Genomic DNA, 14,072 nt, shown 5'->3' with positions numbered 1-14,072 from the left:
AGTTATTAATAACATAAAATGATGGTTATAGCAAAATAGAACTGCTTTCTTTCCAGACTGTCCTGTTTTTGCTTTCCTTACAGAAAGAAATTCAAGCCATGAGTCAATGCAGTCATCCCAATATAGTGACCTATTACACATCCTTTGTGGTTAAGGATGAACTCTGGCTGGTTATGAAGTTACTAAGTGGAGGTAAGTAACTGATTTTTTGCTTGAGCTTCTTTAACTTCAGGATGATGTATGATGTCATTTTTATATACACATTCTTTGTATTAATTCATCCAGTCCAAATTCCTCCTTTTTTGGGGAAGAGGAAGTAGAGGAACACACTGGTTCAATGGCATAACAGGGATGCTGCTTTTTTATTCAGGCTGTGTGAGTAAACACTCACTTTTTCCATATCTAATCAGTTCTAAAATCATTTTTCTTCTTGAGCATTAAATTCATTTACTCATTTAAAATAAGAGTAAACAGACTAGTGCAGGTCCTATTTCCCTCATCCTGTCCCTCACCAAGAGAAGGACCAATTCCATTTCATGCATATTAGGCCTGTAGCAGAAGTTGCCTGTTTCCTCCGCTGTGTCACTTTTTTTTTTGACTGTACGTTTTTAAAAGATTCCCACGTCTTGCATGATTATTGTGGACACTATGAGATCTTAATCATAGTCCTCTCTGGGAGGGGAAAAGAGAGAAAACGCCAAGTATTTGCAGTTGGGAAACCAAATTTTTCCTTGCTGGCAAATAACTTACTCTATCATCTTGAGTTACTAAATGTTCTCTAAGATCTGTTCTGATGGCAGTAGATGACTAGTCTACGTCTATGATCAGAAAACAAATGTGGAAAATCTGCCTAAAATAACAGTTTGTTACTTGGGCTTCACTGAAATGGAGAAAATACTAAGCAATAATACGAAATACCATCTTTGTTGGCCAACAGTTAATGACTAGCTAGAGCAGCTGAGGACACAAAATGAAGCCAAATGATCATTAATACCCTAGCTAGTTACTGTCAGGAAATGCCTAACTGAAAAGACAATGTTGCTATTGAAAACTGTGACACTAATTAAAAACAAAAGCTTTGTTCTGAAAAGTGATACGTCACAGTGCACATTGCCAAGGGCGCAGTGCTCTCCTTAGAATACTTCTCATTACTATGCACAATTTTCGTCTCCAGTCCTGCAACTGGATCTCTATAGGCCTGGGATTTGGCCTGCATGGATCTGAGTGAAGAATTGGGACCTTGGATTGTAAACTCCTGAGGGCAGGAAACATGTTCTAGTCTGTTTTGGGAAGTGGTTGTGTAAACTTGCAATGATATTGAAATGTATAACAGTAGGGTAATTAAACAAGTAAGCAGAAAGTTGAATGCCAGCTTTTTTTTTAATAGAATGATTTTTTGGAGCAATCTGTGCACTTTATTCACACAGCTGGTAGTTGAGGGTCTCTGTGCAAGCCTACAAAGATTTTTAAATTGAAGCAGAATAGCTTAATAGGAGTAAAGAAGTGTAAATATTCAAATGTAGGAACTAATAGAGACCAGATTTTCTGATATCTCAATAATCACTGTAGTAAGACTGCTCAAACAGGTTGTTTATGACTTGTTTTCCCTCCCCTTCACCCTGCCCCCATGGAAATCCGGCTTTTCAATTTAGGTTCAATGCTGGATATAATAAAGTATATCGTCAACAGAGGGGAACACAAGAATGGTGTCCTTGAAGAAGCTATAATAGCAACAATTCTTAAAGAAGTTTTGGAAGGCTTAGATTATCTACACAGGAATGGGCAAATTCACAGGTAGGAGCATGTATACAGTGAATCGTAGTCTTAATATGCATCAATAGTCTTCACTATGGCTGACACTGGTCAGTCCTGATAGGTTGGTTAGGTGAATTAATTGATGCTTTTCTCCAAGTATTAAAGGACTAGTACCGTTTAGGCAGCTGGTGTTTCTTGACTGGTTTATCATTGTTATCTTGTACTGTGTGTCTGTATCCAACTGTTCTGTCTCTTCTACATAAATTGCAAGCTCTTTGGGCCTTTGACCCTCTTTTTGTTATATTTGCATGGTGCATAGCGCAACAGAGGCCTGATTTGGGCCCCCTAGTGAATACTTGTCTTCATAGCTATGAATCAATGCTTAAGTTTTTTGGTATGTGTTTTCCTCTGACTTAGTATAAGCCTACTTTTTGAAGGACCCATGAACACCTTTAGATTTTTTTTTAAAATATTTTGTATCTTAGTAAATGTCCACTTTTCATCTACTTTCCCCACTGACTCCTAAGGTATAGATCACATGTAATTTTATATTTCTTCCATTCACTCAGGCTACTCTATATGACTGCTATAGTGATATACCAGTTACTTCCATGACTTGGAGTTTTGGTGTCAGAAGCACTATATGTTGACCTCATGAGTATTGTTGGTTAAGACAAGGTTGGCTTTAAGGATGAGACTTCCAACAGTTTCTTTGCTTCATCCAGTAGTGTCTTTATTTTTTTAATTGTTTTGATTTCAAAAGGTGATAGATAAATACTGTAAACAAATGTCCTAAAACAGTACAGCAGAGGCCCAATGCAATATTAGTTTGTTGCACTTATGTAGCATGTTTAATCTTCAAACTGCTTTTTACAAATAAGCCCCCTCTTGTCAAATTAAGACATATTTTCCTCACCTGGAACCTGTGTTTCTTGAATTCCAATCTAGACCTTCAAAGGATGTGCCACAAACCTTAATTTGTCGCCCACGTTAAATAGAGGAAGAGTCATTACAGTCTAATGGTCGCTCTGGATTACGGAGATATTTTTCTCAGCTCTTTTTTTGTAATGGGGCATAAGAAGCTTGAGAAGAGCAATAATTCTCTTAAATTATACAGCAGCAGCATGGAAGCATTGTTTACAGTAGAATCTTTTTCTTCTTGCCCAAATGGGTTGGGACACTAAATTAAACAACTGGAGTTGCTACTTCCAAAATGGCTCGTGTTTTTGTTTTTCCCTTCACCACCACTTGCTTCCCTATTAAAATATATCAATGAGTGAAGTTAGTCAATGACATCAAATGCTAATTCTTTTCAGTAGATCCTAGGAAGATGGACTACTCAAATTCTTATTTTTAACTCTATGCTTATTGAAAGGAGCAGTTTAAATGGGTATAAATCTGTAATTTTAAAAATGCCCAATCCTACGAAGACTTATGCTTAAAGGTAAAAACAAAGCATGTGCATATGAATAGTGCCACTAGATGTGTGAATAAACTCACTGAATTCAACATTAAGCATGAGTAGATGTCTTTGAAGGATTGAGTTGTGGAGTTTGATCTCGTCTGACCTCCTGTATATCACAGGCCACCAACACCAGTAATACTAACCCCATAACCAAAATGAGACCAAAGTATTACAGCTCACCTAAGTACGTGTATAAACCACCTATGCATTACGTTAGTCAGGTGTAAATTTACAGTAAATTATTTAATCTCTTCCCATAAATTTGGTTAGAGCATTTTAAAGATGATTAAAGAGAGCCATTTTATTTCTTAAAATTATTGCTGCAGTTAGGGGCAATTATTCCTCACTGTAGAATTTTGAAAAGTTTCATTGGATTGTTAGGATGGAGATATCTCGGGTCAACCTCTGCACTGCTGTTAATGTGCAGTTCCTTTGAGGTCACTGGAGTTGTGTCCATTTACATCAAAGCTGAATTTGGGCCCTTAGTTTCCATTCAAAATGGATTTGGCTTTTGTTCCTACTGGTAAGACACAATTTCCTAGCTGCAAGGGAACAGCTTACCCAGGGGAGGTGGTGGATTTGCTGTCACTTGGAGTATTTAAGACCTAGATTTCTTTCTAAAAATATCATTTAATCCAGTTTCTGGGGGAAACTCTACGGACTGTGCAGGAGGGTTGGCCTGGATTGCCTCCTTAATCTCTTCTGGCTTTGGAATCTGTGAACCCCCCATCTCCTTCCTTCGTGGGCCCTGGGGAGAATAGGATTGCCTACCTTGCCTCAAGCTCGTAATTATTGCAGTTCTGCATTAGGATAATGACTCATGTTCCAGCCAGTTGCCTGCATGAGTCAGGAAGGAGTTTTTTTCCTGATGCACAACTAGCTAGATGTGTTCTGGGTTTTTTTTTTTTCTGCCGTCCTCTGAAGCATCCAAGATTGGCTTCAGCTGGAGATGGGGTGGACTGGTGCTCTGAGGTGGTGCAGAGCAGTCTTCTCTTAGATGAATGGCTGGTGTCTTTCTCTCATGGTCAGGGTTAAACCAATCTCCAGAGTTGGGATTGGGAAGGAATTTTCCCTCAAGACAAATTGGCAGGAACTTTTGCGGTTTTTTGCCTTCTGCTGCAGCATGGGGCATGGACTTGCCTGCTAGCATCATCTGGGTCTCTCACCTAATCAGTTCTCTGCCGTTGCTCTCCTGTTCTCTGAGTGTGGCAGAGAGAAGACTGAAACGCTTTGGTCTAAAGTCATTGGGCTCAATATGGAGGTATTTGAGTGAAATTTGATATCTCATACACTGGGCATAGACCTAAATGGGTCCTTCTGGCGTTAGACTCTGAAAGAATGCAAGCTCAGTTTTGCACGTCTTATTTCCTTTTACGTAAGCTAATAAAATTTTGTTCCTTCCATTTCCTCCCCACCCCCTTTATTTTAAATGTCCATGGAGCGTCTTTGCTAGCTAATTTCAGATCAGATAATCAACATGTTTTGAGTGGTTGAACCTTTTTACTAATTTTTACATTTGTCTTATGAAGCTTTCTGTACAATAGCTATAATGACACATTATGAAACTTAATCAGAAAGTTAACTCTCTTCTGATTTGTGCATTATAGGGATTTGAAAGCTGGCAATATCCTTTTGGGTGAAGATGGCTCAGTACAAATAGCAGGTAATGATGATGATTGAGGCCTAAGAGTCAGTCAAGGACAAATGGAAATGAAGCTAATCTGGGTTAAGTGATACCTTTTGAGCCCCCCCCCCCCGCCCTCAGAAATGCTGTAGTATCTCTTGGGCTACCAACTTCATAATATGAGGGTGTCAGCTGAAAAATGTGGTGCAATAGCCCAGTTTAGACTACGCGATCTCCAAAGCAACAATAAAGCATCTGAGCAGCATATATCCTGACTGCCTTACAATCCATACCAACAGGGTCAAAAAACTTATTTCCCAGCATCTTGTAACGATCCGCATCCGTGAGAGAACTTGTTACCCAGACTTACCAATTCACTTTGTCCTCTGCATTATGTCATGAACTGTATTTCTGTAACTTATTCCAATACATCATGGTGACTTTAAAATCTACACTAAAATATAATGGAGATGTCTTTACAGTGACCTGGGCCTCAAGACTCTTCTTGAAAATGTGTGGAGGGATGTTTAGGAGAAAATGCCTCCCTTTCCACTCTTAGAATTTCATTGTTTCATGATGGACACTCCAATAATTTCTAAGGCCTCTTAAAGATCATGTTATAAAACATGTACTTTCCTTCTTGTTGTTAGTCTGCCTATAATATCAACCAAATAAGTTGTTAATTCTCATGATTGCTAGCCACTAGGCTGCATAAGTTTAAAAGAAGCTAGGAACATGCCCTGGGTTGTCCACATGACTTTTTGCATGTTTTTTTTGTTTTTTGTTTTTAAATAACGTCTACAAGGGCATGGAAATAACGCTGAACAGAGCAGAAGCTATTAGTAGATTAGCTATCAAGAGCAAGTCACGAATTAGAAAAATGTTAGTTTTCAGCTTGTGAGCAGAAATCTCCTTTGAATTAAACAGGGATTTGGAGCAATCAAATTTTTGAATTGCTCTACTCCGGCACCAATAATAACTACTCCAGCTCCATTCTGCGCTCCAACTCTAATTTTTAACTAAATAAAAAAGTACATACTGTAATTTTGAAAAAACATTTTTATTCAGACTTAAAACAACTTAAATGTCATCAACAATGATACAAACTAGAATCATTCATAATACATTCTGTAAAAAAATTATTGCAGATATCAAGTTGTCTTTCATAGCCTTTCATGCCACAAATCATTTAAAATTAACTTTAAAGCTGAAAACAGTAGCTCTACAGTAGCTTGGGTTGTTGGCATGCTCGAAGCAATTCTACAGGCAGCTTGAATGTGGTGTGGGTAGCTGTGAATGGCCTCAAAAACAGACTTAACTTTTAGCCTACCAATAGACTCCATCGCCTCACAATCTTCCCGAAAGTTTCTCTCAAATAATGCTTCATTACAATTATGTATCGCAGAAACTCGCTGCCGTCTTTGTTGTTTATCCAGTTCCTTTTCGAAGGCGTCATCTTCTGAAGAATTGGTGTTTAAATTGTCTCCATTTCCCTGTGATGGTTGAAGACGTCTCAGGGATGGACGCTCGAACAAGTTCAGAGTGGAGACGGAAGTTTTGAGAACAGCCTGCTATTTCTGAAGGATGTGAACTTTCCGAAACCACAGATTCGATTGTTGATGACTCCTTTTGTTGTTTTTCGTTTTCTTCAACCTCTTTCGCCGAGTTCAAATGTAGTAATAGATTTTGTTTTTCGAGTCGTCGAGCAATATCAAGGAGCCCTTCCTTTGCCTTTGGTATTTCCTTGAGGTAAGAAGAATCCGATACCGTGGGTCAACATAAACTCCAGCAAGGAAAGGAATATTGTCAAAAAGCTTCTGTTTGCGTTTCTGCATGGAGGACAGAATTCCTTCTGCAATTTGTCCACCATTTTCTTGCAAGAATTTTGACAGTTTTCGCAGTTCCTTCATTAAAACTCCCAGGGTTACATTGACAGCTTGAAGATTCACAGTTTGATTCGGCTTTGCCAAGAGGTCTCGCATGTTCTTCACTTCGTCCCATTCAGCTTTTGTTCCAGCAGCAGCCACTTGGTCACAGTAAGACTGAAAAATGAGAAGCCGATCAATCATCACAAATGTTGAACCCCAGTGAGTGGCAGTATCCGATGATTAAGTTACCCCATGTAGATCAAGCAGAACACTTTGAATACTTGAGGTTCATAGTTTGACAACGACTTGTCGAATTTTTGCCAGAAATTTCTTCGCATGTTCTTTGTTCAATCCATCCCAGGTTGCCAACTGAAGAGTGTGAATACCACACCTCATTAGTTGGACTTTTGAGTCGTCCTCATGAAGCCATGTTGGAAGTATGAGGCTAGGGTTATTAACCCATTGCGCAGCAGCATCCATGTTGAGTTCGATTTCATCCATTCCTTTAGCTCCTTCATCAGGCAAAATAGCTTCAGTTCTGTTGACATCCCTGTTCTCAGAGGTAGAAATGGTTTCATTGTCCTCACTGAAATTTTTGACGGCACATGTCATGTTTGTTGCATTGTCAGCGCAGATGCTCAGCACTTGCATTTCACTGATCCCAAATTTTTCTAAAATAGCTTTTACTTGACTTTTCACGTACGAAAAATTGATGCCCTTCAGTGTCTATTTATGTCCAAGGTTTTTGCCACAGCTTTCTTTTCCTTCTTCATAGTACTGAGCATTGATTGCAAGGAAATTTCTGTTTCCATGGGTTGCAGCATCCATTTTCAGTAGCACAATTTTTGCTCCAAAGCTTTCTTGAGCTCTTTGCGACCAGACTCAGCTGTGTTGACAACTAAATGATGAACCGCATCGTGCCCCGTCGAAACACCAAGCTGCCAACGCATTTCACCTGCAATTTTTTGGAATCCTTTGTTCTTTAGCCTGAAGGTAGTGAGTGGTGTTGAACTCAAGCAAACCATTTCCATCAGCCCTTCACGGAAAGTATTGGCATCCATGGTGACTGTAACCTTTGAGGACTTCAAATATGAGTCAAGTTTTGTTTGCTCAATTTTGGGTTTCTTGTCAGATGAAGCTCTGGGGGAAAAAAAAACTCTTTGAAAACTCCTGGAGAAAAGAGTCAGGTGAACGTTGTTTAGCGACGTCAGCCTTTTGTTTTACCTCATCTTCCTGGTCCTTTTTTGTAACCAGAGCTGCATAGTTTTCAGGATGGTTACATTTTACATGCCGCCAAAGGTTGAAACTTTTCACAGCACTTTTCGCTTGTCTTGAAGCAACATGGTTTGAGCTCCCCATTCACTTCCTTTTCCTACCTTGCATGTTGCCAATTTCTTCTTTGCTTTTCCCAAAAGTCCAAATTTGGGTTTTTAAAATTCAAAAGTAAAGATGTCGTTGAGATCCTTTTCCGTAAAATCGGCTATCAATCATTTTGGGGGGGCAGATTTGATTTTTTGTTTTTGTTTTTTGTTGAAGCCATGGCCAAATCTTCTTGTGCTGCTACCACATCCAAATGTTTATGATCTTTGAAAAGCAATGAACAAAAGAATTAGATTTTTTTTTCTTAATGTACCTGCTTGTGATATCTTAACCACTTAAGGTACTTTGAATTTATTTTGGATTTTCTGGACAAAAATGATCTCATTCTCTTTTTATACAAAATTGTTATTAAAGTATATTTAATATTTTAACATGTTGCTTGCAGTTTTAATGAAGTAAAGTATTTTTAATATACATAATTAATATAAATTTTTATTTATAAATTGCAAGTTTTTCTCATGAAATTTTGTGGTAAAATATTTGAAATATTTTCCAAGTTTTTAATTAATATCTCAAAAATGCTTTCATATAGATATATCAATGAAATTTGGAATGTGCCGTAGCGTTAGTACGTGCTATCGCTGTTCTACAACATTAATCGTTGGGAAGTAACGAGGCTACACGTTACGAGGTTGAAAATAAACTTTAAGGGGAGAGCGGATTCAAATTGCAAGCACAGTCCTTTTAGTAAAGAGAGCAAATTTTCGGAAATATGTTTTTCCTTCATCAGGATGGAAACATTGCACAAGATGGAACCTATTATTTGCTCTATCTTGTATAATCTATTCAGGCTGATGAAGCAAAAACATATTTCTGAAAGTTTGCTCTCTTTACTAAAAGGACTGTGCTTGCAATTTGAATCCGCTCTCCCCTTAAAGTTTATTTTCAACATTCTGTCATACAACATCATTCAAATAAAATTATCTAAACTACAGGCGTCGTGAACTGGGGGGACTGGGCCAATTTTAATCAATGGTTTTTTTTTAAATCTTTGACTATTTAACAGATACAACTCTGGAATCTAATTTAATGCTAAAACATGCATTAAAATGGTCCTCTTAATTTATTTTGTATCATTAACTGGTTCCAAGAAAACTGTTTAAAAATTTTAATCATCTTAGATGCTTAGAATGATACAAACAATCTTACTTATTTTTCAACTTTGGAACCATACATTTTAAACATAATTTTTGGTTATTATTTATTATTAAGTTGTTATGGAACATAATATTACCGCTCGTAGCCAGGGGCAGTCGATGAGAAGCCTTTCTTGAAATATGAAATAAAAATGAACAACCGCCAGTTCGTTTAAACCTATGGTTTAAATAATTTTGGCTAATGTAATATGGTAGCACATACTAACGCTAAAACACAGACATAATTTCATTACTTTAATATAAAGTGTTTTTGAGATGTTAATCAGAAATTAACTTTTCATCACCTCTTTGAAGGGACTGTAGCTCCCTTAGGAAGAATTTTAGGACACGTGTTCACAAACATTTTTTCTTAAAGTGAAGTAAGGATTCACCCCCAAAGTTGTGTTGGACATTTTCCAATCACTCTGGATATATCACAAAAATCACTCCTAATTTCTATATACTGTATATTTATATGCCTGCTGCACACAACTTTTTCAAAAAAAGAAAAGGAGTACTTGTGGCACCTTAGAGACTAACCAATTTATTTGAGCATAAGCTTTTGTGAGCTTATGCTCAAATAAATTGGTTAGTCTCTAAGGTGCCACAAGTACTCCTTTTCTTTTTGCGAATACAGACTAACACGGCTGTTACTCTGCAACAACTTTTTCAGTAAATTTAAAATTACAAACAACGCTACCAAAAGACCGTTGAACAGATGACATATAAAATAAGTCCGCCAGAGTGATATGGGAGCATGTATAAATGAACAAATGTACCGATAACGGGAACCCGTGTTAGAAATGAGCTTGTGGTTAATATCTCTTGCGATATCTTAATATATCAATAAACAAAAACATATATATATTTTTGCAATATACCTGTTTGTAATATCTTAAATGTTGTGTCTTCCGTCACACTTTTCCGTAATCGCAGCACTCAGCGCGTCTCGTTGATCAACCCTTACAAAAGAAGTATCAACACACACTTATCTAACTAATCTATGCAAGTACGTACTTGCCTAACCTTGGCACAAGGGTGGGAGCAGTCTGCAGTATTGCCGGATGTCTGATGATTATCTGATTCTTTAATAAAACATATCTCCAAAAAAAGCTATAACCAGCAGGAGAGTGGGGTGGGAGGAGGTATTGTTTCATGGTCTCTGTGTATATAATGTCTTTTGCAGTTTCCACAGTATGCATCCGATGAAGTGAGCTGTAGCTCACGAAAGCTTATGCTCAAATAAATTGGTTAGTCTCTAAGGTGCCACAAGTACTCCTTTTCTTTTTGCGAATACAGACTAACACGGCTGTTACTCTGAAACCTGTCATTATGCAAGGCACTGCATTTAGCCATATGGAGTGGAAATCTATCAACTGCATGAAAAAACTTGTACAGATACAGACAGACATCTTCCTTTCCAAATGCAAACAGATGGACATAGTACCAAAAGTACTGAAGGTAAAAAATCCATTACAATCTACATACCACACAGACGATGCTGACAGCTTGTGCCACACGCTCTCAAAGAAACTGCAGAATCACCTGATCAGCATCCTCTACAGCAAACAGGGAAAGATTAAGAATGAGCTCTCAAAAATGGATACTCTCATAAAAAAACCAACCTTCCACGCAAACTTCCTCGTGGCTGGAATTTACTAAAACTAGACAAGCCATTTACAATGCACACTTTGCTTCTCTACAAAAGAAAAAGGACATTAAACTTTCTAAACTACTACATGCTACAAGGGGCCACAGCAGTGGTTCCCTCAACCCACCCAGCAATATTGTTAACCTATTCAACTATACTCTCAGCCCAGCAGCTGTCCTATCTCGGGGCCTCTCCTTCTGCCCCTCTACCCCCACAAACATGATACAGTTCTGTGGTGACCTAGAATCCTATTTTCAACGTCTCCGACTCAAGGAATATTTCCAAAATACCTCTGAACAACATACTAATCCACAGAGGCCTCCCTACCAACATTACAAAAAGAAGGATTCTAGGTGGACTCCTCCTGAAGGTCGAGACAGCAGACTGGACTTCTACATAGAGTGCTTCTGCCGACATGCACAGGCTGAAATTGTGGAAAAGCAGCATCACTTGCCCCACAACCTCAGCTGTGCAGAACACAACACCATCCACAGCCTCAGAAACAACTCTGACATCATAATCAAAAAGGCTGACAAAGGAGGTGCTGTTGTCATCATGAATAGGTCGGAATATGAACAAGAGGCTGCTCGGCAGCTCTCCAACACCACTATCTACAAGCCATTACCCTCTGATCCCACGGAGAGTTACCAAAAGCAACTACAGCATTTGCTCAAGAAACTTCCTGAAAAAGCACAAGATCAAATCCGCACAGACACACCCCTGGAACCCCGACCTGGGATATTCTGTCTACTACCCAAGATCCATAAACTTGGAAATCCTGGGCGCCCCATCATCTCAGGCATTGGCACCCTGACAGCAGGATTGTCTGGCTATGTAGACTCCCTCCTCCGGCCCTACGCTACCAGCACTTCCAGCTACCTTCGAGACACCACTGACTTCCTGAGGAAACTTCAATCCATCGGTGATCTTCCTGATAACACCATCCTGGCCACTATGGATGTAGAAGCCCTCTACACGAATATTCCACACAAAGATGGACTACAAGCCGTCAAGAACACTATCCCCGATAATGTCACGGCTAACCTGGTGGCTGAACTCTTTGACTTTGTCCTCACCCATAACTATTTTACATTTGAGGACAATGTACACCTTCAGATCAGCGGCACTGCTATGGGTACCCGCATGGCCCCACAGTATGCCAACATTTTTATGGCTGATTTAGAACAACGCTTCCTCAGCTCTCGTCCCCTAAAGCCCCTACTCCACTTGCGCTATATTGATGACATCTTCATCATCTGGACCCATGGAAAAGAAGCCCTTGAGGAATTCCACCATGATTTCAACAATTTCCATCCCACCATCAACCTCAGCCTGGTCCAGTCCACACAAGAGATCCACTTCCTGGACACTACAGTGCTAATAAACTATGGTCACATAAACACCACCCTATACCGGAAACCTACTGACCACTATTCCTACCTACATGCCTCCAGCTTTCACCCTGACTACACCACACGATCCATTGTCTACAGCCAAGCTCTGCGATACAACCGCATTTGCTCCAACCCCTCAGACAGAGACACACACCTACAAGATAAAAAAAAAAAAAACAGATTGATAGAGCCAGAAGAGTTCCCAGAAGTCACCTACTACAGGACAGGCCTAACAAAGAAAATAACAGAACGCCACTAGCCATCACCTTCTGCCCCCAACTAAAACCCCTCCAACGCATTATTAAGGATCTACAACCTATCCTGAAGGATGACCCAACACTCTCACAAATCTTGGGAGACAGGCCAGTCCTTGCCTACAGACAGCCCCTCAACCTGAAGCAAATACTCACCAGCAACCACACACCACACAACAAAACCACTAACCCAGGAACTTATCCTTGAAACAAAGCCCGTTGCCAACTGTGCCCACATATCTATTCAGGGGACACCATCACAGGGCCTAATAACATCAGCCACACTATCAGAGGCTCGTTCACCTGCACATCTACCAATGTGATATATGCCATCATGTGCCAGCAATGCCCCTCTGCCATGTACATTGGTCAAACTGGACAGTCTCTACGTAAAAGAATAAATGGACACAAATCAGATGTCAAGAATTATAACATTCAAAAACCAGTCGGAGAACACTTCAGTCTCTCTGGTCGCGCAATTACAGACACGAAGGTCGCTATCTTACAACAAAAAAAACTTCAAATCAGACTCCAGCGAGAAACTGCTGAATTGGAATTCATTTGCAAATTGGATACTATTAATTTAGGCTTAAATAGAGACTGGGAGTGGCTAAGTCATTATGCAAGGTAACCTATTTCACCTTGTTTTTTCCTACCCCCACCCCCTCAGACGTTCTGGTTAAACTTGGATTTACGCTGGAAATGGCCCACCTTGGTTATCATACACATTGTAAGGAGAGTGGTCAGTTTGGATAAGCTATTACCAGCAGGAGAGTGAGTTTGTGTGTGTGGTTTTTGGAGAAAAAAAAGTGGGGGGTGTGAGAACCTGGATTTGTGCTGGAAATGGCCCACCTTGATTTTCATACACATTGTAAGGAGAGTGGTCACTTTGGATGGGCTATTACCAGGAGAGTGGGGTGGGAGGAGGTATTGTTTCATGGTCTCTGTGTATATAATGTCTTCTGCAGTTTCCACGGTATGCATCTGATGAAGTGAGCTGTAGCTCACGAAAGCTTATGCTCAAATAAACTGGTTAGTCTCTAAGGTCCCACAAGTACTCCTTTTCTTTTTGCAAAGACAGACTAACACGGCTGTTACTCTGAAACCTGTCAAAAAAACTTTGATTTTGTATCTGTATGTTAAATCTTGATTTCGGCCGAAGAGAGAATAACTGTGACATATTACGTAAAGTGGTAAAGTAGATGATAATATCAATTGTTATACAATCTGAAACTTTTTTTTGGCACCTTTAGGACTTTCTTGCTAAATATCATTCATTTTGCATTGAAAATGGCAGAAGGGAAAAAAAAAATCCTGGATGGGGGAGCAGTCAAGTTTTTCTGTGCTCCGGCTCCGCTCCAGCTCCGGGCAAAAACCTGCAGCTCCACTGCTCCACACTCCAGCTCCGGGCTCCACTCCAAAGCCCTGGAATTAAACAGAAGTAACATGTGGAGGTTTGACCTTTTCCCCCCAAAAAATTAATATTAAAATTAATGGGATATTAAATCTTCAGTTGCTTTTTCTATTTAATGTTAAATTGAAATA

General features: G+C 39.4%; 1 protein-coding gene across 3 annotated transcripts in view; it reads left to right on the top strand.

Annotated features, from left to right (window-relative positions):
• The window catches only part of STK39 (serine/threonine kinase 39), a 198,848-nt gene that overhangs the window by 49,629 nt on the left and 135,147 nt on the right, over window positions 1–14,072 (top strand). For 2 of the 3 annotated variants that reach the window (XM_073305734.2, XM_073305733.2), the window contains exons 3-5: window positions 84–192; window positions 1,653–1,794; window positions 4,828–4,883. In XM_073305734.2, coding sequence (XP_073161835.2) covers window positions 84–192; window positions 1,653–1,794; window positions 4,828–4,883 — 307 coding nt within the window. The remainder of the gene's footprint in view (window positions 1–83; window positions 193–1,652; window positions 1,795–4,827; window positions 4,884–14,072) is intronic. The other variant, XM_073305735.2, reaches the window with a different exon arrangement.

The sequence above is a fragment of the Lepidochelys kempii genome, chromosome 11, assembly GCF_965140285.1.
Source record: "Lepidochelys kempii isolate rLepKem1 chromosome 11, rLepKem1.hap1, whole genome shotgun sequence".
In the NCBI taxonomy this organism is placed as follows: Eukaryota; Metazoa; Chordata; order Testudines; family Cheloniidae; genus Lepidochelys; species Lepidochelys kempii.
This window is presented reverse-complemented; position numbering and strand designations above follow the sequence as displayed.